General features: G+C 43.5%; 1 protein-coding gene across 1 annotated transcript in view; it reads left to right on the top strand.

Annotated features, from left to right (window-relative positions):
- LOC110505504 (ryanodine receptor 3) overlaps positions 1 to 23,897 on the top strand; it is a 163,015-nt gene that overhangs the window by 113,701 nt on the left and 25,417 nt on the right. Inside the window, exons 42-70 of the mRNA XM_036962270.1 lie at positions 5,116 to 5,248; positions 5,896 to 5,999; positions 6,191 to 6,326; positions 6,830 to 7,016; positions 11,732 to 11,840; positions 12,014 to 12,134; positions 12,793 to 12,962; positions 13,774 to 13,994; positions 14,137 to 14,227; positions 14,728 to 14,868; positions 15,633 to 15,796; positions 16,062 to 16,140; positions 16,415 to 16,504; positions 16,651 to 16,797; positions 16,911 to 16,967; positions 17,081 to 17,156; positions 17,273 to 17,396; positions 17,528 to 17,643; positions 17,760 to 17,827; positions 17,934 to 18,055; positions 18,227 to 18,276; positions 18,370 to 18,430; positions 19,363 to 19,601; positions 19,724 to 19,805; positions 19,898 to 20,028; positions 20,136 to 20,456; positions 20,697 to 20,937; positions 21,686 to 21,773; positions 21,897 to 21,989. Of these exons, the coding sequence (XP_036818165.1) occupies positions 5,116 to 5,248; positions 5,896 to 5,999; positions 6,191 to 6,326; positions 6,830 to 7,016; positions 11,732 to 11,840; positions 12,014 to 12,134; positions 12,793 to 12,962; positions 13,774 to 13,994; positions 14,137 to 14,227; positions 14,728 to 14,868; positions 15,633 to 15,796; positions 16,062 to 16,140; positions 16,415 to 16,504; positions 16,651 to 16,797; positions 16,911 to 16,967; positions 17,081 to 17,156; positions 17,273 to 17,396; positions 17,528 to 17,643; positions 17,760 to 17,827; positions 17,934 to 18,055; positions 18,227 to 18,276; positions 18,370 to 18,430; positions 19,363 to 19,601; positions 19,724 to 19,805; positions 19,898 to 20,028; positions 20,136 to 20,456; positions 20,697 to 20,937; positions 21,686 to 21,773; positions 21,897 to 21,989 (3,762 nt within the window). The remainder of the gene's footprint in view (positions 1 to 5,115; positions 5,249 to 5,895; positions 6,000 to 6,190; positions 6,327 to 6,829; positions 7,017 to 11,731; positions 11,841 to 12,013; positions 12,135 to 12,792; positions 12,963 to 13,773; positions 13,995 to 14,136; positions 14,228 to 14,727; positions 14,869 to 15,632; positions 15,797 to 16,061; positions 16,141 to 16,414; positions 16,505 to 16,650; positions 16,798 to 16,910; positions 16,968 to 17,080; positions 17,157 to 17,272; positions 17,397 to 17,527; positions 17,644 to 17,759; positions 17,828 to 17,933; positions 18,056 to 18,226; positions 18,277 to 18,369; positions 18,431 to 19,362; positions 19,602 to 19,723; positions 19,806 to 19,897; positions 20,029 to 20,135; positions 20,457 to 20,696; positions 20,938 to 21,685; positions 21,774 to 21,896; positions 21,990 to 23,897) is intronic.

The following is a 23,897-nucleotide window of genomic DNA, read 5'->3' on the forward strand; positions in this document are numbered from 1 at the left end:
TCATTTAGCCAACTTAATTCCATAATTTGAATTCCATTTTCCATTGACTAGAAATCTCCCACTTCACTTGCTACACATGGAGCCTCTGACTGTAGCGCCACTTTGATTGACTGACAATAACAACAAGATACACGTGTGAAATGTGTAGGCTTCGGGTGCGTCTTTTTTATGGGACGCACTCATAAAAACATTTTTTTTATAAAAATGGTGAATGTCATGGTTTATCCTCGTAGGCTATGTAGCAATGTCACTTAGATAGATAGTTGTATTTAATTTTAGACAGACTTTTAAAAAATACATTATTTGTATTATTATTTTTATTAATACTCTCCCAAGTAATCTAATATTAACATCCATTCAGATTTTTGAATACTCAAATAACCGTGCCCATCCATAGTTGAGAGAAACTCTTCCCGCAGTCAGAGCAGTGGTAAGGCTTCTCTCCTGTGTGTATTCTCTGAACTTTTAGCTCAGCTGATGTTGTGAAGCACTTTCCACAGTCAGAGCAGTAGTAAGGCTTCTCTCCAGTATGTATCCGTTGGTTTGTTTTTACATTGCCCAATTGGGAGAAACTCTTCTTAGTCAGAGCAGTACTAAGGCTTCTTTATGTATCCTTTATGTATACATTGGTGTCTTTTTAAGTAGCTCAACACGGAGATACTATTCCCACAGTCAGAGCAGAAGTAAAGCTTCTCTCCTGTGTGTGCGCTCTGATGAATTTTAAGGTCATTTGATGTTATAAAGCATTTTTCATAGTCAGAGCAGGAGTATGGCTTCTCTCCTGTGTGTTTACTTTGGTGTATTTTTAAGTGGCCCAGTTGAGAGAAACTCTCCACAGTCAGAGCAGTATTAAGGCTTCTCTATTTTATGTATATGTTACTGTGTTTTTAAGTTATCCTTAACTCTCCAGTAGGAAATGCTGCACGACCTATTCTTATCGTGGATATAACATTGAAGATCTGACATTGTTTCAAAGGAACAAATTCAACATATTGTATTCAATGTTTGTCTATGTTGAAAATATGTTAAATTATAACATAATCCTGTAGTTGAAATTCCACCTTCAAAACAATAGTTTACGTTGATGCCTTTTTCCAATCCAATGTATTTTTCACACAGATTCCACGTCACAATACGTTGAAACAACATTGATTCAACCAGTTTGTGCCCAGTGGGTAACTTCTAGAAAAATAGAACCTGCCCTTACCATGATAAACAGATTTCCCATTTTGCTCCTCTTCTTCATCTTTAATGTTGACATTCAGCTCCAGTGTTTAACTGCAGTCTTCCAGCTTCATTGAGGCCATCTCTGGATCCTGTGGTGCAAACTGGGCTCCACTGTCACAATCAGAACCCAGTGACTCTAGGTTTGGACTCAGTGTGGAAGGAGAGAGGCAGGCTAGGTTTGTCCTCACTGTACTCACTGTTAATCTGAGAACTCTGGCTAGGATCCCATTCCTGAATAGAAGTCTGAGTTCAACCTCCTGGTCCTCCCCTGTGCACGCCACACCCTTCCCATGCTACTGTATATATGAATCCATTTTGAATGATGGCTGCCTAATATGCCGTGGTGCTTACAAACACAGTGTGAAAGGTGGTGGCAGATGTGGGCCAGCTGAGTTCACAACTCTTTCACTCTGAGCATTCATATCAATGACTTACCCTCAAATGGATCATCAATACCAGAGTTCTACAAGACTATTTACATAATAAACCAGGCATTTCAACAGCCCTGACCCTCAGTAAAGTTCTGGACATAAATTGAGCTCTAACAATGGGGTGTGGAAAGTGTGTGTTGAAATGGATACTGTAGTGGTGTGAGAAAGGTAACGCAAGCTTCCTCTGGTTCCATTGCCCAATAGTAAGTAATTGGCACTATTGTTTGGTCACCTCACCAGACCTCCAATATGGTTGTGTGTTCCCTGTTTCCTTAATCTATCCTTTATCCTTATTGAACCATACCAAAATAACAGTGGGCAATCAAACCATATAACTTGGTTCAATCATTCATGATATAACCCTGAAGAAGGCACTGTGTGACAAAACATAATTAATAAATTACTGAGAGCTTGTATATAGAGTGTGTGCCGCTCTTTATTTTTTACAAGAATATATTGCGCTCTAACAACGGGGCATGGAAAGGGTCTATTGAAATGAATACTGTAGTGGTGTGAGAAAGGTAACACAAGCTCCCTGTTTCCATTCTGCAATTGCAAGGTGTCATTCTTGAACGTCGTTGTAATAATGTCCTTGGACTTTGGCACCACATCAATAAACAAGCTTGAGAAAATATTGGTGGTAGGATTTAATACATAAAAGTCAGGTTTTCCAGAGCTTCAATGTGTGTGTGCTGCAGAGCAATGTAAGGGTGACTGTACTGTACGTAGCAGGGAGGCTGAGTGTGTGTTGGGAAGGCAGAGGAGTGCAGAAATAAACACATCCCAGCAGGCATTCATTAGTGAAGGGGATTTATAGTAACAAGCCCTGAGGAAACCAAGTAGTCAGTAGACTCAACACACTCCTCTGTCTGTCTTTGCTTGTGTGAGAGCGAAGATTTACATCTACTTATAGTACAGTGTCTTCAGAAAGTATTCGGACCCCTTGAATTGTTCCTCATTTTGTTACGTTACAGCCTTATTCTAAATATATATATATATATATACACTACCGTTCACTTAGAAATGTCCTTGTTTTTAAAAGAAAAGCACATTTCTTTGTCCATTTATAACAGTGTAGAAATACAGTGTAGACATTGTTAATGTTGTAAATTACTATTGTAGCTGGAAACGGCAGATTCTTTAGGGAATATCTACATAGGTGTACAGAGGCTCATTATCAGCAACCATCACTCTTGTTCCAATGGCACGTTGTGTTAGCTCATCCAAGTTGATCATTTTAAAAGGATAATTGATCATTAGGAAACCCTTTTGCAATTATGTTAGCACAGCTGAAAACTGTTGTCCTGATTAAAGAAGCAATAAAACTAGCCTTTAGACTAGTTGAGTATCTGGAGCATCAGCATTTGTGGGTTCGATTACAGGCTCAAAATGGCCAGAAACAAATAACTTTCTTCTGAATCTCGTCAGTCTATTCTTGTTCTAAGAAATGAAGGCTATTCCATGTGAGAAATTGCCAAGAAACTGAAGATCTCGTACAACGCTGTGTTGTACTCCCTTCACAGAACAGCGCAAACTGGCTTTAACCAGAATAGAAAGAGGAGCGGGAGGCCCCAGTGCACAACTGAGCAAGAGGACAAGTACATTACAGTGTCTAGTTTGAGAAACAGATGCCTCACAAGTCCTCAACTAGCAGCTTCATTAAATAGTACCCGCAAAACAACAGTCTCAACGTGAACAGTGAAGAAGCGACTCTGAGATTCTGGCCTTCTAGGTAGAGATACAAAGAAAAAGCCATATCTCAAACTGGCCAATAAAAAGAAAACATTAAGATGGGCAAAAGAACACAGACACTGGACAGAGGAACTCTGCCAAGAAGGCCAGCATCCCGGAAGTCGCCTCTTCACTGTAGACATTGAGACTGGTGTTTTGCAAGTACTATTTAATGAAGCTGCCAGCTGTGCCACTCAGGAGGCCAAGCCTTATTCTAAAATGTATTATATTTTTAAATATACACGCAATACCCTATAATGACAAAACGAAAACAGGTTTTTAGACCTTTTAGTACATTTCTTAAAAATAAAAAACAAAGACTTTATTTACATAAGTATTCAGACCTTTTGCTATGAGACTCAAAATTGAGCTCAGGTGCATTCTGTTTCCATTGATCATCCTTGAGATGTTGCTACAACTTGATTGGAGTCCACCTGTGGTAAATTCAATTGATTGGACATTATTTGGAAAGGCATACCCCTGTCTATACAATGTCCCACAGTTGACAGTGCATGTCAGAGCAAAAACCAAGCCATGTGGCTGAAAGAATTGTCCATAGACCTCTGAGACAGGACTGTCGAGGCACAGATCTAGGGAAGGGTACCAAAAAAATGTCTGCAGCATTGAAGGTTCCCAAGAACACAGTGGCCTCCATTTATTCTTAAATAGAAGAAGTTTGGAACCACCAAGACCCTTCCAAGAACTGGCCGTCCGGCCAAACTGAGCAATTGGGGGAGAAGGGCCTTGGTCAGGGAGGTGACCAAGAACCTGATTGTCACTCTGACAGAGCTCCAGAGTTCCTCTGTGGAGATGGGAGAACCTTCCAGAAGGACAACCATCTTTGCAGCACTCCACCAATCAGGCCTTTATGGTAGAGTGGCCAGACGGAAGTCACTCCTCAGTAAAAGGCACATGACAGCCCACTTGGAGTTTGCCAAAAGGCAACTATAGACTCTCAGACAAGATTCTCTGGTCTGATGAAACTAAGACTGAACTCTTTGGCCTAAATGCCAATCGTCATGTCTGTAGGATACTTGGCAACATCGAGTCAACTAGTCAAGATCGAGGGAAAGATTAATGTAGCAAAGTACAGAGATCCTTGATGAAAACCTGCTCCAGAGCACTCAGGACCTCAGACTGGAGCGAACGTACACCTACCAACAGGACAACGACCCTAAGCACACAGCAAAGTCAATGCAGGAGTGGCTTCGGGACAAGTCTCTCAATGTCCTTGAGTGGCCCAGCTAGAGCCCGGACTTGAACCCAATCGAACGTCTCTGGAGAGACCTGAAAATAGCTATGCAGCGAAGCTCCCCATCCAACTTGACAGAGCTTGAGAGGATCTGCAGAGAAGAATGGGAGAAACTCCCCAAGTACAGGTGTGCCAAGCTTGAAGGGTCATACCCAAGAAGACTCCAGGCTGTAATCGCTGCCAAAGGTGCTTCAACAAAGTACTGAGTAAAGGGACTGAATACCGATGTAAAAAAAATCCTAATAACCTGTTTTTGCTTTGTCATTATGGGGTATTGTGTGTCGATTAATGAGGGGGGAAAAAAATATGATTCAATCAATTTTAGAAAAAGGCTGTAACGTAACAAAATGTGGAAAAACTCAAGGGGTCTGAATAGTTTCCGAATGCACTGTATGTCAGCTAAGTGTCTGTTTTGTACTGAGAATTGTACAGGTTGAACCTCCATTAAGTCTATTCTCTTTCTTCTTCTCGCAGGAGATAGCGTTCCCCAAGATGGTGGCCAGTTGCTGTCGTTTTCTGTGTTACTTCTGCAGGATCAGTCGTCAGAACCAGAAGGCCATGTTTGACCACCTCAGCTACCTCTTGGAAAACAGCAGCGTGGGCCTGGGTAGGTACACCTGGGTCTTATTTGTTAGGGCACACTGTATTCAAACAAAAACAAGCGTTTATTATTGGGCAAGTTCAAGGCACTCCTTCACTCATTTTACACATTTTTTTAATATTTCTGTTTATGAAAACACAGAAATTGAAGTGTCCTTTACATCAGTGATTTCTCCTCAAGCAGTGTTCATAGGCTTGGATAAACTCAGTGAAACAATAGAAGCTATGTGTAATTGTTGCAAGTAGGAGCTGGAAAGTTTGGTTTAGATCAGTTGACAGATGAGCAATCTGCCAGTCCAATCAGAGCCTGGTCCTGGTTCATGAGTGTAAATGCTGCCCCCTGCTGTTGGCTTTGTTACTCCCACTATCTTCTTTCTCAATGATTTATGATTTATGGTCCCACACATAACGAAAAATACATTACAGACAAAATTACTTTTGCAATTACTTTTGCAATTTGCATACATTTAAAACACTAACATAGACATTACACACTATATATAAAAAAAAAAATAAAGACACACATTTACACAATTGCTGACTACCTCAGACTTAGTGGAATGGAGATTCGTTCTCTATATACCATAATTGTTGTAAATGCCTGTAAGAAAGAAGCTACTTTATTGGGACCCTATATATGTTTTCTTCCCACAGCGTCTCCGGCCATGAGGGGCTCTACTCCTCTAGACGTGGCTGCCTCCTCTGTGATGGACAATAACGGCCTGGCCTTGGCCCTGGAGGAACCCGACCTGGATAAGGTAGGAGATGCTGTCTCTAGTGGATTTGTGTATGTTGATGTGTGTGCATTAGAATTAGTGTTTTGTGTCTATGTGTTTAAGATTATCCTCAGTCCATGTGTCTGTTATTAAGCTTGTCTTGGTTGTGTCTTGATTGTGTCCTGATTTGTGACCTTGGTGTGCCCTGATTGTGTCCTGGTTGTGTGTTGCAGGTGGTGACGTACCTAGCAGGCTGTGGGCTCCAGAGCTGTCCCATGCTGCTGGACAAAGGTTACCCTGACATCGGTTGGAACCCCATAGAGGGCGAGCGCTACCTCTCCTTCCTGCGCTTTGCTGTCTTTGTTAATGGTAGCTAGGACACTGTACTGTAATGACTGTCAACAGCTACTGTACTGAACCTTGGTCTCTGTAGGGTAAAGTGGAAAATGGGGCTTGGTACTGTACTGTGCCATCCACACCAGGTGTAGGCAGGGTTAGAGAGGGCCTGTCTGTTAGTATCTGGGAGCTACAACCTCAGTGCCAGTAGAGCTCAGTGGAGGAACAGCTCCTGGCTGAAAGAGCAAAGCAGCCATTAATTTCCTTCCTGACAGTGATGGACCAAAAAAAAGTAGCGATACATTGGCAAGCACTCACAAGATGAGGTTTATATCTGATGCTGTTCACCTCTGAGGCGTTTGGGTGCCCGTTGGAGTATTATGTCTATGTCAGAGTTGTTGATATATGTGTGTGTGTTTTTCCACCTCCAATGCATTTTTATGTGCATCTTGTGTCGATGTCAATGTGCTAATGCAGTTTACCACTGATATATTTGTTTTGTTAACCTGGTGTGTGTGTCCGTGTGTGTGTTCCAGGTGAGAGTGTGGAGGAGAACTCCAGTGTGGTGGTGAAGCTACTGATCAGGCGTCCAGAGTGTTTTGGTCCGGCCCTGAGAGGAGAGGGGGGTAACGGGCTGCTAGCAGCCATGAAGGAGGCCATCAAGATCTCTGAGAACCCTGCTCTGGACCTGCCCTCCTCTGCCCAGGGGGTCAGCTCTGACATGTAAGATACATACTGTACCTGCCATAGCTATAGAGCAAGAGCTAACAGCATACCCAGCTGGCACATAACATTCTATTTCAAGTCATGTTCTCAGAACGTTCAGCGAACCTTAACAAACATTCTTCTATGGGCATTTCAGTACTTCAGCATAACTTTTTCTGCAGGCTTCCTCATGGTTCTATTTAAACTCATGTTCTCAGAACATTAAGAAAGCGTTCCATAAAAACCACAAGAAAACATTAGTAATGGTCAAAGTACGTTCTAAGAATGTTATTTTTTAAACATATACAGTACCAGTCAAAAGTTTGGACACACCTATTCATTCAAGTGTTTTTCTTTATTTTTACTATTTTCTACATTGTAGAATAATAGTGAAAACATCAAAACTATGAAATAACACATATGGAATCATGTACAGTGCCTTGCGAAAGTATTCGGCCCCCTTGAACTTTGCGACCTTTTGCCACATTTCAGGCTTCAAACATAAAGATATAAAACTGTATGTTTTTGTGAAGAATCTACAACAAGTGGGACACAATCATGAAGTGGAACGACATTTATTGGATATTTCAAACTTTTTTAACAAATCAAAAGCTGAAAAATTGGGCGTGCAAAATTATTCAGCCCCCTTAAGTTAATACTTTGTAGCGCCACCTTTTGCTGCGATTACAGCTGTAAGTCGCTTGGGGTATGTCTCTATCAGTTTTGCACATCGAGAGACTGAAATTTTTTCCCATTCCTACTTGCAAAACAGCTCGAGCTCAGTGAGGTTGGATGGAGAGCATTTGTGAACAGCAGTTTTCAGTTCTTTCCACAGATTCTCGATTGGATTCAGGTCTGGACATTGACTTGGCCATTCTAACACCTGGATATGTTTATTTTTGAACCATTCCATTGTAGATTTTGCTTTATGTTTTAGATCATTGTCTTGTTGGAAGACAAATCTCCGTCCCAGTCTCAGGTCTTTTGCAGACTCCATCAGGTTTTCTTCCAGAATGGTCCTGTATTTGGCTCCATCCATCTTCCCATCAATTTTAACCATCTTCCCTGTCCCTGCTGAAGAAAAGCAGGCCCAAACCATGATGCTGCCACCACCATGTTTGACAGTGGGGATGGTGTGTTCAGCTGTGTTGCTTTTACGCCAAACATAACGTTTTGCATTGTTGCCAAAAAGTTCAATTTTGGTTTCATCTGACCAGAGCACCTTCTTCCACATGTTTGGTGTGTCTCCCAGGTGGCTTGTGGCAAACTTTAAACAACACTTTTTATGGATATCTTTAAGAAATGGCTTTCTTCTTGCCACTCTTCCATAAAGGCCAGATTTGTGCAATATACAACTGATTGTTGTCCTATGGACAGAGTCTCCCACCTCAGCTGTAGATCTCTGCAGTTCATCCAGAGTGATCATGGGCCTCTTGGCTGCATCTCTGATCAGTCTTCTCCTTGTATGAGCTGAAAGTTTAGAGGGACGGCCAGGTCTTGGTAGATTTGCAGTGGTCTGATACTCCTTCCATTTCAATATTATCGCTTGCACAGTGCTCCTTGGGATGTTTAAAGCTTGGGAAATCTTTTTGTATCCAAATCCAGCTTTAAACTTCTTCACAACAGTATCTCGGACCTGCCTGGTGTGTTCCTTGTTTTTCATGATGCTCTCTGCGCTTTTAACGGACCTCTGAGACTATCACAGTGCAGGTGCATTTATACGGAGTCTTGATTACACACAGGTGGATTGTATTTATCGTCATTAGTCATTTAGGTCAACATTGGATCATTCAGAGATCCTCACTGAACTTCTGGAGAGAGTTTGCTGCACTGAAAGTAAAGGGGCTGAATAATTTTGCACGCCCAATTTTTCAGTTTTTGATTTGTTAAAAAAGTTTGAAATATCCAATAAATGTCGTTCCACTTCATGATTGTGTCCCACTTGTTGTTGATTCTTCACAAAAAAATACAGTTTAATATCTTTATGTTTGAAGCCTGAAATGTGGCAAAAGGTCGCAAAGTTCAAGGGGGCCGAATACTTTCGCAAGGCACTGTAACAACCAAAAATGTGTTAAACAAATCTACATCTATTTTATATTTGAGATTATTCAAAGTAGCCACCCTTTGCCTTGATGACATTCTTGGCATTCTCTCAACCAGCTTCACCTGGAATGCATTTCCAACAGTCTTGAAGGAGTTCCCACATAGGCTGAGCACTTGTTGGCTGCTTTTCCTTGAATCTTGTCGTGGAAATATTGAATCAAATATTTTTCAGATACCGGAACTTGTAAATTCAATGAGACTTTATTACAAAAGTAACAGAAGCCGAGCAATTCCATGGAAGAGCTTTTATACCTTTCCACTCTTGCATAACATACACAGTAACTCCTTTCTATGTAAATGATTAACACCCCTTGGCCCTGCGCCACCATTATCTTTCTGTCTCAATTCTGGCTTGTTTACCCCCACATCTGACTTATCTAGCTCAAGTTTAGATTATATTGGTGGCGACACCACAGTTCTAATACAAAAAAAGAATACATTTATTGCATATATATATTCCTAATATGTGTTTTTCTAATAGTATTTGATTAATACAAACATATCTTCCCAGTATGTAACATGTCTCCCCAATACATATACATGGCTTGTGGTTCTAGTGTTGATTAACTAAAGTACATAGTCACTGACCTTCACAAGTTCAGGCCTATGTTGCCAATGAATGATTAACCCATGTACGTATCCAGTAGCCTACGTTATCCTTACACATGTCTAATGATTAACCCCATATTGATATATGTTCAGGTATGTTCCCCACTTCTGAGAAAACAATATAGATACTGGAAAATCACCATGATGTCATGGATTTCTCCTACTCTGCGGTCCAACTCATCCCAAACCATCTCAATTGGGTTGAGGTTGGATGATTGTGGAGGACAGGTCATCTGATGCAGCACTCCATCACTCTCCTTCTTGGTCAAATAGCCCTTACTCTGCCTGGAAGTGTGTCATAGTCCTGTTGTAAAACAAAATAATAGTCTCACTAAGTGCAAACCAGATGGAATGGAGTATCGCTGCAGAATGCTGTAGTAACCTTGCTGGTTAAGTGTGCCTTAAATTCTCAATAAATAACTGATAGTGTAACCAGCAAAGCACCCCCACACCATCACATTTCCTCCTCCATGCTTCACGGTGGGAAATACACATGCTGAGATCATCCATTCACCAACTCTGCGTCTCACAAAGACACAGCGGTTGGAACCAAAAATATCAAATTTGGACTCATCAGACCAAAGGACAGATTTACACCGGTCTAATCTCCATTGCTCGTGTTTCTTGGCCCAAGCAAGTCTCTTATTATTATTGGTGTCCTTTAGTAGTGGTTTCTTTGCAGCAATTTGACCATGAAGGCCTGATTCACTCAGTCTCCTCTGAACGGTTGATGTTGAGATGTGTCTGTTACTTGAACTCTGTAAAGCATTTATTTGGGCTGGTAACTCTTATCCTCTGCAGCAGAGGTAATTCTGGGTCTTCCTTTCCTGTTGGCGGTCCTCATGAGAGCCAGTTTCATCATAGCGCTCGATGTTTCTTGTGACTGCACTTGAAGAAACTTTCAAAGTTCTTGATATTTTCCACATTGACTGACCTTCATGTCTTAAAGTAATGGTGAACTGTCTCTTTGCTTATTTGAGCTGTTCTTGCCATAATATGGACTTGGTCTTATACCAAATAGGACTATCTTCTGTATACCACCCGTACCTTGTCACAACACAACTGATTGGCTCAAACGCATTAAGTAGGATTCGACAAATTAACTTTTAAGAAGGCACACCTGTTAATTTAAATGTATTCCAGATGACTACCTCATGAACATGGTTGAGAGAACACTTTTTTGGTTACTACATGATTCCATATGTGTTGTTTCATAGTGTTGATGTCTTCACTATTATTTTACGATGTAGAAAATAGTACAAATAAAGAAAAACCCTTGAATGAGTAGGTGTGTCCAAACTTTTGACTGGTACTGTACATTCTGTTATCTATCCACTATCTTGTTCAGGTGTGTTTGCCGCATCCATTAATTGTTCACACCTGGTCTTAAAGAGTGCTTGTTTCCTTTGAAATGGGTTCTGTTTAAATAGACTAAAATGAACAGCTTTGCATGGTTAAAAAATGTATGTCATGCTATCTCACATGTTTGAATCACATGTTTGAATCTAACTGACACCATGCCACAATAAGAAATACATGTGTTAGCATGATTAATTTGTCCTATCTGTGCTTGGAATTCAAAACAGTTAACCTAAGCCAGAAGTCTCAATGAAACATGTTCTCAGACCGTAATTTAATTACCTTCAAATAGCCTATAATTATCCTTCTCAGAAAATAATAAAACCTACCAGGAAAACGTTCAGGGAACCATAGTAAAGCGTTCTCAGAACCTCCCTGCAACCGAAAAATGTATGTTCCCAGAACAGGCTAAATTTTCACTTCCGTTCTAAGAACGTTTAAAAAAAGTTTAATTTTACCAGTCAGGAAACGTATGGCTTTGTTCCCAGAACCATTGGGAAACCAAAAACATACGTTCCTAAAACTCCAAGGAACCAAATGTGCTAGCTGGGTAGAGTTAATAGTACATAGCGAAGTAAACCCTGTAAGATCCTCATCAGTTAGTTAAGATAACAAGACCCATCAGACCTTCTCACTCCCCCTCCTGTGTTTGTTGTGGGCAGGTCTGCTGAGGATGATGAGGAGGAAGAGGTGGTTCACATGGGAAATGCCATCATGTCCTTCTACTCTGCCCTCATCGACCTATTGGGACGCTGTGCCCCAGAGATGCACGTGAGTTTAGCTGATGGTCCCATCACAGATCATATGAACCCTCACCTACTCTGAGTTCATTTGCATTCGAAACATCTCAGCATCTGTTCACTCTGACTCACCTGGATAAGTAAAGGTTGAATGAATGTATGTTCTCCACCAATCGGACTAATGCCTCTCTCATCCTCCCTCAGTTGATTAACAAGGGGAAAGGGGAGGCCCTGCGTATCCGTGCCATCCTGCGCTCCCTAGTGCCCACTGAAGACCTGGTGGGCATCATCAGCGTAACCCTCAAGATGCCTGTCATTCACAAAGGTAGAGGACTGCCCAATAAAATTGGTTGAGTTATTGATAATAAAGTAGGAAACCCAATGGTGGTGCTGAAGTGCTGTTGATCCCAGCTCACAGTGCATGTCTGTCTACCTCCCACAGCTTTGAGTAAGCCTGCTCTGCTCTCCTCATCTCCCTCTCATTTCTGTTCTGTTACTGTGTATTCTTCTCTATTGATTGCTCTACACATGCAAGGCAACGCTCGGATCTTAAGACGCTGCTAGCTAGCACCGCCACACAATGAGAGTTGTTGTCTGGCCAACAACCTACTGGCCACACACTGGTTGAACCAACGTTGATTCTATGGTATTTCAATGAAATGACGTAGAACCAATGTGGAATAGATGTTGAATTTACATCTATGCCCAGTGGGAACTGAATCACTCAGCGGTGTCTCCCTCCCCAGAAACCCTGCAGTGCTGCTAATGAATACATATGGCTTTCTTCAACAGAAGAGACTTGATGTAATGTATGGGTAGCTCTCCAGCTGTGTGAATACTGCAAGAAAGACATGTAGAACACAAGTCATGTTTACACAGAGACCCAACACCTCCATATTCTTATTTTGTTTTCCTCCTTTGTGTATCTCACCATTTCTTTATATCCTAATTTCACTTTCTCCACCTCTCTATCTCCACCACAGACGGCACTGTGACAGAGCCTGATATGGCGGCCAGTTTCTGCCCGGACCACAAGGCCCCCATGGTGCTATTCCTGGACCGGGTCTATGGTATCGAGGATCAAAGCTTCCTACTTCACCTGCTGGAAGTGGGCTTCTTGCCAGACCTGCGAGCTTCTGCTTCTCTGGACACGGTAGGTGGTGGACTCACCCTCAGCTGAGAGGTGGGAGACCATATTTGGCAAAGGCATCAAGTTGTTTGTTTTGCCATCTAGTTCTTTGTTTACCAGACAAGTGGGTTGAGGTATTTAAGGATGTGGGAGTTGAGTGGAGTGGATGCTGTGTATTTAAGGGCTTGTGTGTGAGAGGGAGTTGGTGTATTTAAAACTGATTGTCTAAAAAGTCTGGTGTGTGTGTGGGCTGACTGGAGTATTCGTAGAGGTTGACCCTGGTGATTGCCTGGGCAGGCAGGCGGTGAGACAAGGGCTGGAATATCCCTGGCTCTGCTTGTTTTTGATATTTTTCTGAGACAACCTTCCACCCCAGCCCCAGCACAGTGTTAATGTGATAAAGTCCAAGAATAGCCCCTGAGCCACCAGCCGCCTAACTCCTATACAGACATGCAGCACATTGATCCACACTAGGAAGCGCTAATGATCAACTACCCACGTAATCCAGCAGTTAGCAAATAAAAGTCTGCTTGATTCCCATGCAGCAAGATGCTAAGCATCTTCCAGGCCTGGTATTAGAGAGTAGTACTCTGTAGATATGACTAGCCCTAGGAGGACACAGACTTTGCTCTGCTGTTTTAATTCCTCATCAGCAATTCCCTAAGGACAAATGTGCAGATTTAGCCTCACACGTGGCTTCTGTTTGCAGTAGTTGAAAGTCTTATCTGTGAGCATACCTAATGATAGTGATTGTGGAACAGTTGAAGTTGTGCTTAGGTGGTGAGATGACTGCTAGATGACAGGTCTATTGTGCCCTCTGAACCCTCCACTGTAGGAGGTACTCAGCACCACAGAGACAGCTCTGGCCATGAACAGGTACATTGGCTCTGCCATGCTTCCTCTGCTCACCCGCTGTGCCCCCCACTTCGCTGGCACAGAGCACTACGCCACGCTAATCGACTCCACGCTACACACCATCTACAGGCTGTCCAAGGGCCGCTCTCTCACCAAGGCCCAGAGAGATGCTATCGAGGAGTGTCTGCTGGCTGTCTGCAGGTAAGGTGTTCCACTATGTACTTTAGGAAGCAATAAGCTCACTGTGTGGCCATATAAATGCTTAAGCTAAACAGAAGCAGTATTATTCTGGATGATGTCTCTCTGATCTCCTGTTCCCTCCCTGGTCCTCCTCTGTCTGCAGGTACCTCCGCCCCTCCATGCTGCAGCAGCTCCTGCGCCGCCTGGTCTTTGACGTGCCCTTGCTGACAGAGTACTGCAAGATGCCTCTCAGGGTATGTGTCCTCTCCATCCCTCTACCTCTCTCTTCGTCTGCCCACCTGCCCCCCCCCCCCCCCCCCCCCCCATTAAGCAGATGTTGGCAGTTGTGCTGTTTTTAATACAACAGCCGAGCATCGGAGAGCAGAGACTAGCCTGGAAGAATTGAACCGTGTTGACTTCACTGCTCCTCTCTGTCAGAGTTTTCCCTCCAGAGAGACTGTAGTAACAATAGCAGCCTGCCTGTGGAAGAGTGAACACAGTTGATTCTGCTTCCACTCACATGGGGCACTTGTCTGTTTTTATGCTGAGCTAGTAAGAACTAATTTTGCATGACGTATCATCAGCTTGAGATCCTACGTGGGATGTTTGGCTCGGTGCCAGGGTGTTGTGTTTCGGTATGCCAGTTACTAAGGTGTCTGTTTGCCAGTCCTTCAGTGTAGATAACAGCAGAGTGTACATACATCCTCCCACTAAGTCTAATGGACTGACCTTTGACCCTGTGTGTCCGCCACAGCTCTTGACCAACCACTACGAGCAGAGCTGGAAGTACTACTGTCTGCCATCAGGCTGGGGCAGCTACGGCATGGCCTCAGACGAGGAACTGCTCCTCACAAAGAAGATCTTCTGGGGTGTCTTGGATTCGCTCTCACAGAGGGTAAAGCGAGGTCACCTCTAACACAGCACCCAGGAGAACGTCAGGTCTCCAACAGGGCTCCTAGTTAAGCCTTCAAAAGCTGATAATGAGCCAATCAAGCTAGGGCTGTACTGAGCTTTGATCATCAAGCCAATAGGTCATAACCTTCAGTAATCTCGTACCACGTTTCTGACAGGGAGCATTGGTATACAATTGAATTTTCTTTGTAAGAATGTCTCATTGCCTTTCCTGTTGCATTTACATTTTTCAAATCAAAGTAGATGTTGAATATGAACATTCATTTCATGATGGTCCTCTTTTTGATGTAGTTGTCTGGACATGTGTGCACATCTTGGAGTGCACACATGAAAATGAAGCTGGTGAGAGAGAGCCCAGGCTGAGAACATCATCAATCTCTGTATCTGCTCTCTGTATTTATACATGTTTTATTTGATCTTTATTTAACTAGGCAAGTCAGTTAAGAACAAATTCGGCCTACCCCGGCCAAACCCGGATGACGCTGGGCCAATTGCGTGCCGCTCTATGGGACTCCAATCACAGCCAGATATAATACAATCTGGATTCAAACCAGGGACTGTAGTGACACCTATTGCACGGAGATGCATTGCCTTAGACCACTGCGCCACTAACTGGGACAACTCTGCATTAAGCATCTTTTGTATCCTCTAGCCATTCCTGCAGTCTCTAGTCACTAGATTAGCCTTATTGAGATCTCAATGGAGCTTTCTTTGATAGTTAACTAATCACACACTGTCTCCCAGCAGAAGTACGATGCAGATCTCTTTAAGATGGCCATGCCCTGTCTGAGTGCCATATCTGGGGCCTTACCACCTGACTACATAGACTCCACCATCAGCACCACCCTGGAGAAGCCTGCGTCTGTGGACGCTCAGGGCAACTTCGACCCCAAACCCATCAGCACAGCCAAGTGAGTGGCCATCAGAGACTAGTGTACAGGGTGACTGTCTGAGCAAATTAAGGACAATTTAATTAAAGTGATACTACTCTGACTTGTAATTGAATAGCTTTTTATAGGAGCCACTTTAAAATTATGCACACAATTTATTTGATGTAATGTGCAGTGATTTTATATACTTTGACTCTGCATTTGCATATGCTTTATTCCAGTATGTATTATTTTGGATGCTCCAGATTTATACCTGCAGTGAGTAATTTTTACTCTGTTTTTACAGCATATCTCTTCCAGAGAAACTGGAAAATGTTGCCAACAAATATGCTGAGCATTCCCATGACAAATGGTCAGCAGAGAAGGTAGGCCAAAGATGAGCTCCTCTGCCAGGATAACGTGTATTTGATGCCGCAAAATGACACCAGGAATCAATTCTTTATTGCAGGGCATAAAGATTAAGAATAAAATGCTTTGGCACTGTATTTTATAAAGGCTTTTCAGTACGCTCTTGGAAGAAATACTATGAGGCTTGTTTCAGGGTTGCTCACTCTATTTGTTTTTATTTGGGTTGAAGAACTAGCTGATAAAATGTAACATCAGCTCTGTAGAAGGGTCATACTTGTCTCTGCACTTCAGGTGATGTTGGGATGGAAGTACGGAGACTGTATAGATGAGAAGGCCAAGACTCACCCTCAGCTCAGGACCTACAAAGGCCTTACAGAGAAGGTGTAGTTCATTGCAGCATTACACAGCATAGGGTTTGAATTTGAACTACAGCATGCACTAATGTGAGCACTAGTGACCTAACTGATTGTTAACTCTTGGTGTGTGTATCCGTGTCTGTGTGCTGTGTTAACTCCTGTGGTCCTCAGGAGAAGGAGATCCACAGGTTGCCGGTGAGGGAGACTCTGAAGAGCATGCTGGCTATGGGCTGGAACATTGACAGGACCAAGGATGGAGAGACCATGTCCCTACGGGAGAGTGAGAAGATGCGGAAGATCTCCCAGTCCTCCTCTCAGGTACTCAGTCTGATGGCCCGCTCCTCCTAGTGCTGTATATACCAGGCCTGCTGAGTCAGATGTTCAATGTTTCTTTTGACTTCTAACTCGTTTTTCATGTTGTATTTTGGCAGGGTAACGGTTTCAACCCATTAGACACCAGCAATGTGGTTCTGTCTAGAGAGTTACAGGTGAGTGAACCTCACAGTTGTTAATTTGTAGCTGTTAATAACTATTTTGTTTATGACAGGGCTGTGGATATGTTATTTAATTAACAGATGTTCTCTTTGCTCTTTGGATCAAGGGCATGATGGAGGTTGTGGCTGAGAATTATCACAACATCTGGGCTAAGAAAAAAAAGAATGACCTTGGAATTAGAGGTGATTCTATAATACTCTTCAATCACTGTGAGATGGAGGAGCCAGAGGAATGTAGTCAGAGTAAATGTGAGATTTATTGGTTCTCTTTGTTTCAGTGTTGTTGTTTGTGGTTCCAGGTGGGGCAACTCACCCTCTGCTAGTGCCCTATGACACCTTGACTGCCAAAGAGAAGGCCCGGGACAAAGAGAAGGCCCAGGACCTGTTCTGCTTCCTACAGATCAACGGCTATGCTATCACCAGGTTAGTGAGTGCGTGTGTGGGTGCATGTGTGGGTGTGAAAACTAAAGACACCTTCAGTCAAGACCAAAGACTTTGATGTGCGTTGGTGTGACAGAATTACACTTCATCATTCCCTTCCTTCTGTGTTGTAGAGGTCTGAAGGACATGGAGCAGGACTCTTCCTCCATGGAGAAGAGGTTTGCCTACAAGTTCCTCAAGAAGCTCCTCAAGTATGTGAACTCAGCCCAGGAGTTCATTGCCCACCTTGGTAAGAGCCTGCTTAACGTTCATATCCATGTCTTTGAATGCTCCTCTACCTTTTCTCTGTTATGGACCATGCTGCCTCAGTCTTCTCTTTATTGACCTTTGACCTTGCCATTTCAGAGGCCATGGCTACCAGTGGTAAGACAGACAAGTCACCTCATGAGCAAGAAATCAAGTTTTTCGCCAAAGTGAGAATATTGTGAATCTGTGAAACAAATGAACATTTAAATGCAGTAGATGAGATTGCACAAAGATTGTCACACATCTCCTAAATTGTTTTTTTTTTGCCTTTAGGTGCTCCTCCCTCTGATAGACCAGTACTTCAAGAACCACTGTCTCTACTTCCTGTCTTCTCCCAGTAAGAACCTGAGCAGCAGCGGCTATGCATCTAATAAGGAGAAGGAGATGGTCACCAGGTCGGTACACTACCATCTCACCACCCTGCAGCGAGTTACACTTTCTCACTACCTGTGTATGCTACTTACCTACTCTTCTCTTTACTCCCTTCATCTTGTCATATTTTCCTCCTCTTACCCTTTACTTTAACCTCCCTGCTTTCGTTCTTTCTCTCGTTCTCTTTTTTCCAGCCTGTTCTGTAAACTGGCAGCTCTTGTCAGACACAGGATTTCCCTCTTCGGTAAGGAGCTGATTCTGCACTTTTTTAAATTGCTTTCATGAATGACTTAGTGTGTGATATGTGTGCAAATCGCTGTACTGTGCTCTCCTGTAGGGAGTGACTCCACCACCATGGTGAGCTGTCTCCACATCCTGGCCCACACACTGGACACCAGGTGGGTGGAGCTCAGTCCTATAGTCCTACGTCACAATAAACGTTCACAGAGTTTGAAATTAGTTCAAAGGTTTGAAAGAGGTCTGTTACGTAGCAATTTTACAGCACATGTCATTGGAAAAGAGGCCACCTCATGTCTAAACTATACAACATTACATTACTTACATTACACCATGTTTATTCTCACCAGTTTGTGTTATTCATGCCATCTTGGAATCATTGACATTAAGAGAAAAAACTCCCACTGGTATTTATACAAGTACACTTAGCATGCATAGACAGCATGTACTGTAGCTAGCTCTGGGCTCCTAGTGTTCTTCAGAACCAATGTGTGGTTTCAGGAACAATGTGTGGAACAGTTCTAAAAACTGAGGTTAAAATAGCAATGCATTAAACATGATGTTGATACTGAGGATGTAGTTATGGTACTGTGCCTGCCCATAGGCTTTGTCTTTCACCTCCCTCCCTTTGGGAGATTCAACACAGAATCAAAAAAACATTACGACGAGTCACAATATACTTGACAAAATATTGACTAATCTAATCTGCTTAATGTATCAAACTGTTTGGTTTTTTTTTGGGGGGGGGGGGGGGGGGGGGGGTGTAATATTTCTGCACATACCTACACTGACAACCTTCCCTTGAATCTAGATATTTACATAATTTACTGTATAAATCATGCACTGTAAATATTCAAGGTCAGATGGGAGCTCAAATCACAGTCCCTTGGGAGCTCTCTGTAGTATAGCTGGCTCTTCTCTACGAAAATGAAGCTGTCCTTTGGGAACGCTTCAATCATACGGAAATGATTGTTCTCAAAAATGATAACTTTAATATCCCACATGGGGACATTGTGTGGTTATTGTGTGCAAAAATGGCAACAATGACAGACTACACACTCCTCCATCATTATTAACCCCTTCCCTCCGACAGGACGGTGATGAAGTCTGGCTCAGAGCTGGTGAAGGCGGGGTTAAGGACATTCTTCGAGAATGCAGCGGAGGACCTGGAGAAGACCTTTGAGAACCTGAAGTTGGGGAAGTTCACCCACTCCCGCTCACAGATGAAGGGCGTGTCCCAGAACATTAACTACACCACGGTGGCACTACTGCCCATCCTCACTGCCCTGTTTGAACACATCACCCAGCACCACTTTGGAGTGGACCTGCTCTGTGAGTGACCACAGCAAGACCTATAGCTGTAGGAGATGGGAGGAGTGGAGCACTGCGTTTTAAATCATGTTGCTGACGCTGTGCATATCAATGTAAGCACGCTTTCTGCTTTGTGTTTTCAGTGGACGATGTCCAAGTGTCATGCTATCGTATCCTGACCAGCCTGTATGCACTCGGGACTGGAAAAAACATCTATGTGGAAAGGTAGTATTCTTTACATAATGATATGAGAATGCTATCACATCACAGATAGTATAAAGCTGTGATCTGTGTCTGTCTCTTCTTCTCCCCTGCAGGCAGCTGCCGGCTCTGGGGGAGTGTCTGGCCACCCTGGCAGGCGCCATGCCTGTGGCCTTCCTGGAGCCACTGCTCAACAAACACAACCCCTGCTCTGTGTTCAACACCAAGACTGCCCGCGAACGCGCCAGTGAGTTCCACACTATTATGATGCTGTATACCCTAACACTGCATTAAATGGTTGTTTGCTTATCATTTGTGTTGTGTTGTGGTTATGTTTGTGTTGTGTTTGTGTAGTCCTAGGCATGCCAGACGCGGTGGAGGAGATGTGTCCGGAGATGCCTCGTCTAGACGTCCTGATGAAGGACATCAACGACATGTCTGAGTCTGGGGCGCGCTACACAGAGATGCCCCACGTCATCGAGGTGGTGCTGCCCATGCTGTGTAACTACCTGTCCTACTGGTGGGAGAAGGGCCCAGAGAACCAGGCGTCTCCCCACAGTGTGTTTTCCACCACCGTCACCTCAGAACACCTCAGCCTCATCCTGGGAAACATCCTGAAGATCCTCAACAGCAACCTGGGCATCGACGAGGCCTCCTGGATGAAGAGGATCGCAGGTTAGTTGGGTTGCATTACTGTGTGGGAGTGTACAGCAGTCGGTCACAGTGGGTTGGAGCTTTAGGAAACATACTGCTTTTGAGGGAAAACCTATTTGCATATTTGTATACAGTACTGATCAGATGATCCATAGCCTGACAAAATATTGTCTTTTGCATTCCTAGCTTGAGTGCTTTTGTATTGTTTTATTTTTAAAACAACTGACAATGTGTTTCTCACTATGACTTCTGTGGGCGCAGTGTATGCCCAGCCCATCATCAGTAAGGCCAGGGCTGTTCTGTTGAAGAGTCACTTCCTGCCTACGCTGGAGAAGCTGAAGAAGAAGACCGTGAAGGTGGTGACGGAGGAGGAGCTACTGAAGGCTGACAGTAAGGGAGACACCCAGGAGGCTGAGCTCCTCATCCTGGATGAGTTCGCTGTGCTCTGCAGAGACCTCTACGCCTTCTACCCGATGCTCATCCATTACGTTGACAATAACAGGTGAGCCTGCTAATTGAGTTGTTTACAGTGGAGTGACATGAGATGATGTGGTTGTGTTTCATCAGTACCCTAGGACCTATTGTAATTCAAGACTACACTGGTTTGGGGGCAAGGCTGTGGAGCAGAGGATATTATATGGATGTTTGTTCATCTCTTATAATGTATTATATACATATTCAGTACCAGTCAAAAGTTTGGACACACCTACTCATTCAAGAGTTTCTTTATTTTTACTATTTTCTACATTGTAGAATAATAGTGAAGACATCAAAACTATGAAATGACACATATGGAATCATGTAGTAACCAAAAAAGTGTTTTAAAAATCTAAATAGATTTGAGATTCTTCAAAGTAGCCACCCTTTGCCTTGATGACAGCTTTGCACACACTTAAGTAGTGGAAAAACATCACCTGGTCCAACGAATCCCGGTTTCTGTTGCGTCATGCATGCTGATGGCAGTCAAGATTTGGCATAGGCAAGGTCCATGGACCCATCCTGCCAGGTGTCAACGATACAGGCTGGTGGCTGTGGTGTACCGCCGTCCAATCTGCAGAAACGGTGTGATGCCATCGCCTCAGCATGGACCAACATCCCTGTGGAATCCATGCCCGAAACATTCAGGCTGTTCTGGAGGCAATGGGGGGGGGGGGGGGGGGGGGGGGGGTCGCACCGGACCGGACCGGGTACTGGCTGATGAGTGTATTTTATATATAATAATAATCTCTTCTCTCTCCTTTCTCCTGCAGGTCCAGGTGGCTGAAAGAACCAGACGCTGACTCCAATGAACTCTTCAGAATGGTGGCTGAGATCTTCATCCTCTGGTGCAAATCACATGTACGATTTCTCCTTCTCAACAATGGACAAACTAGCGATTAAATAGATAGGACATTTTAGATTGAGAAATGAGCAAAGCAGAAGGTGTCTTCATCATGTACATTGGTATTGCTCTTTCCTCAGAACTTCAAAAGGGAAGAGCAGAACTTTGTGGTTCAGAATGAAATCAACAACCTGTCTTTCCTGACTGGTGATAGCAAGACGAAGATGTCAAAGGTAGGGCTTATTCAAATGTGGCTGCCTTCTGAGACAGACAAAATAGCAGGGGCGCAACTTTGCTTTTAGAAGTTTATCCAGTCTGAAAAAAACACTCCCTCAGCCTACCTGACCGCTTGGAGGCATCTGCAAGATCCTAAAGCACACTATTGCCTCGTTTTGTATCACATTCCAATGATTAAACTGGAGGGGACACAAATGCACCCCTGCAAAACATTACAGCATATTCCCACTGCTGGAGTGCTCTACGACTATAACTTGGAGCACTCTGCAACCCCTGTGGTCATGTATGTTCACATCCTAACCCAGCTAACCTCAGTCCAACCTCCTGCTGCTATCTGTCAGCACATTCCAGCTGAGCCTTGTTACTGGGCTCCATTCTGCAGATTCAGCTCTTTCTCTCTCCCTGCTTCAGCAACCCCCGTGGCCAAACAACACAACTAATATTCCCTCACAAACAGAAGCCATGTCACCTCCTCAGGTACAGGGAATAGATTTGTTGATAGTTTTATTTTTTAAATCCTGTCTGCTTGTACACTTAATTCACTGGAAGCGCCATGCTCTACCAACTGAGCCACACGGGACCACAATAGTCTGCACTGCCTTGCTGTTAACACATTACACATTATCGCCCCTCCTTCATCAGCCCTGCTTGTCATCATAACGAGCATTTCTCATTCCCTTATGGGCCGAACATGTCCCAGCTCTGTTATTGAAAGTCAACACGCCCATGACAAATAACATGATCACGTCACTGGGTGTTTCTGGGTGATGGAAATCCTGCGCTGGTGTGTGTGGCATCTACCTCCCACTGGCTGTCTCTATTACACGGAACCCAAACCAGCTGTGCACGTGCGCCATCGTGCATACATTTATTTTGTCCCCCCACACCAAACGCGATCACAACAAGCAGGTTAAAATATCAAAACAAACTCTGAACCAAGTTCATTAATTTGGGGACAGGTCAAAAAGCATTAAACCTTTATGGCAATTTTGCTAGCTATATTGCATTTACTAGCTAATTTGTCCTATTTTGCTAGCTTGCTGTTGCTAGCTAATTGGTCCTGGTGTATTTATACATTGAGTTGTTATTTTACCTGAAATGCACAAGGTGTTCTACTCCGACAATTAATCCACACAAACAGTCAATTGAATATTTTCTAGTCATCTTTCCTCCTTCTAGGCTTTTTATTCTCTTGAATATATATTGCGATTGGCAACTTTCATAAATGAGGTGCATTACCGCCACCGATCTCGTTCGTCTTTCAGTCACCCACGTGGGTATAACCAATGAGGAGATGGCACGTGGGTACCTGCTTCTATAAACCAATGAGGAGATGGGAGAGGCAGGACTTGCAGCGCGATCTGCGTTAGAACTGACTTCTATTTTAGCCCATGTCAACGCAGACGCTCGTTGGCGCGTGCGAGCAGTGTGGGTGCAATAATTGAACAATCTAGATTTCTAAATGTATTTTGCAACGCGAGCTAACGCGACACGAGCATTGTAGTCAGCCTGTGTCACTCAGCTCCTGTACTGGGTGTGTGTGTGTGTGTGTGTGTGTGTGTGTGTGTGTGTGTGTGTGTGTGTGTGTGTGCGTGTGCATACAGTTAATGGTGTTTCTTTCTCTCTTGCTGAGTTGAATATGAGTGTCTTCTGTGTGCCAGCTTCTTCCATTTGTGTTTCTCAGTGCAGTCCTTTTTTATAACACCTCACCATATGGGTACAGGCAAACTGTGGGCGAATGCTGCTTTCAGGTTATAGCTACATTTGAAATGCTTCATGGGCAAATATTTTCAGCCGCCAGCGATGGAACAATGCCTTAGTTCCCTTTGCTACCTATAGGTTTAATTCAGCCTTCGGTGTGCAGCTGCTGTGCTCCCACTGTGAAATAAGCACAGTTAGAACAA

The sequence above is a fragment of the Oncorhynchus mykiss genome, chromosome 25 (genome assembly GCF_013265735.2).
Source record: "Oncorhynchus mykiss isolate Arlee chromosome 25, USDA_OmykA_1.1, whole genome shotgun sequence".
In the NCBI taxonomy this organism is placed as follows: Eukaryota; Metazoa; Chordata; class Actinopteri; order Salmoniformes; family Salmonidae; genus Oncorhynchus; species Oncorhynchus mykiss.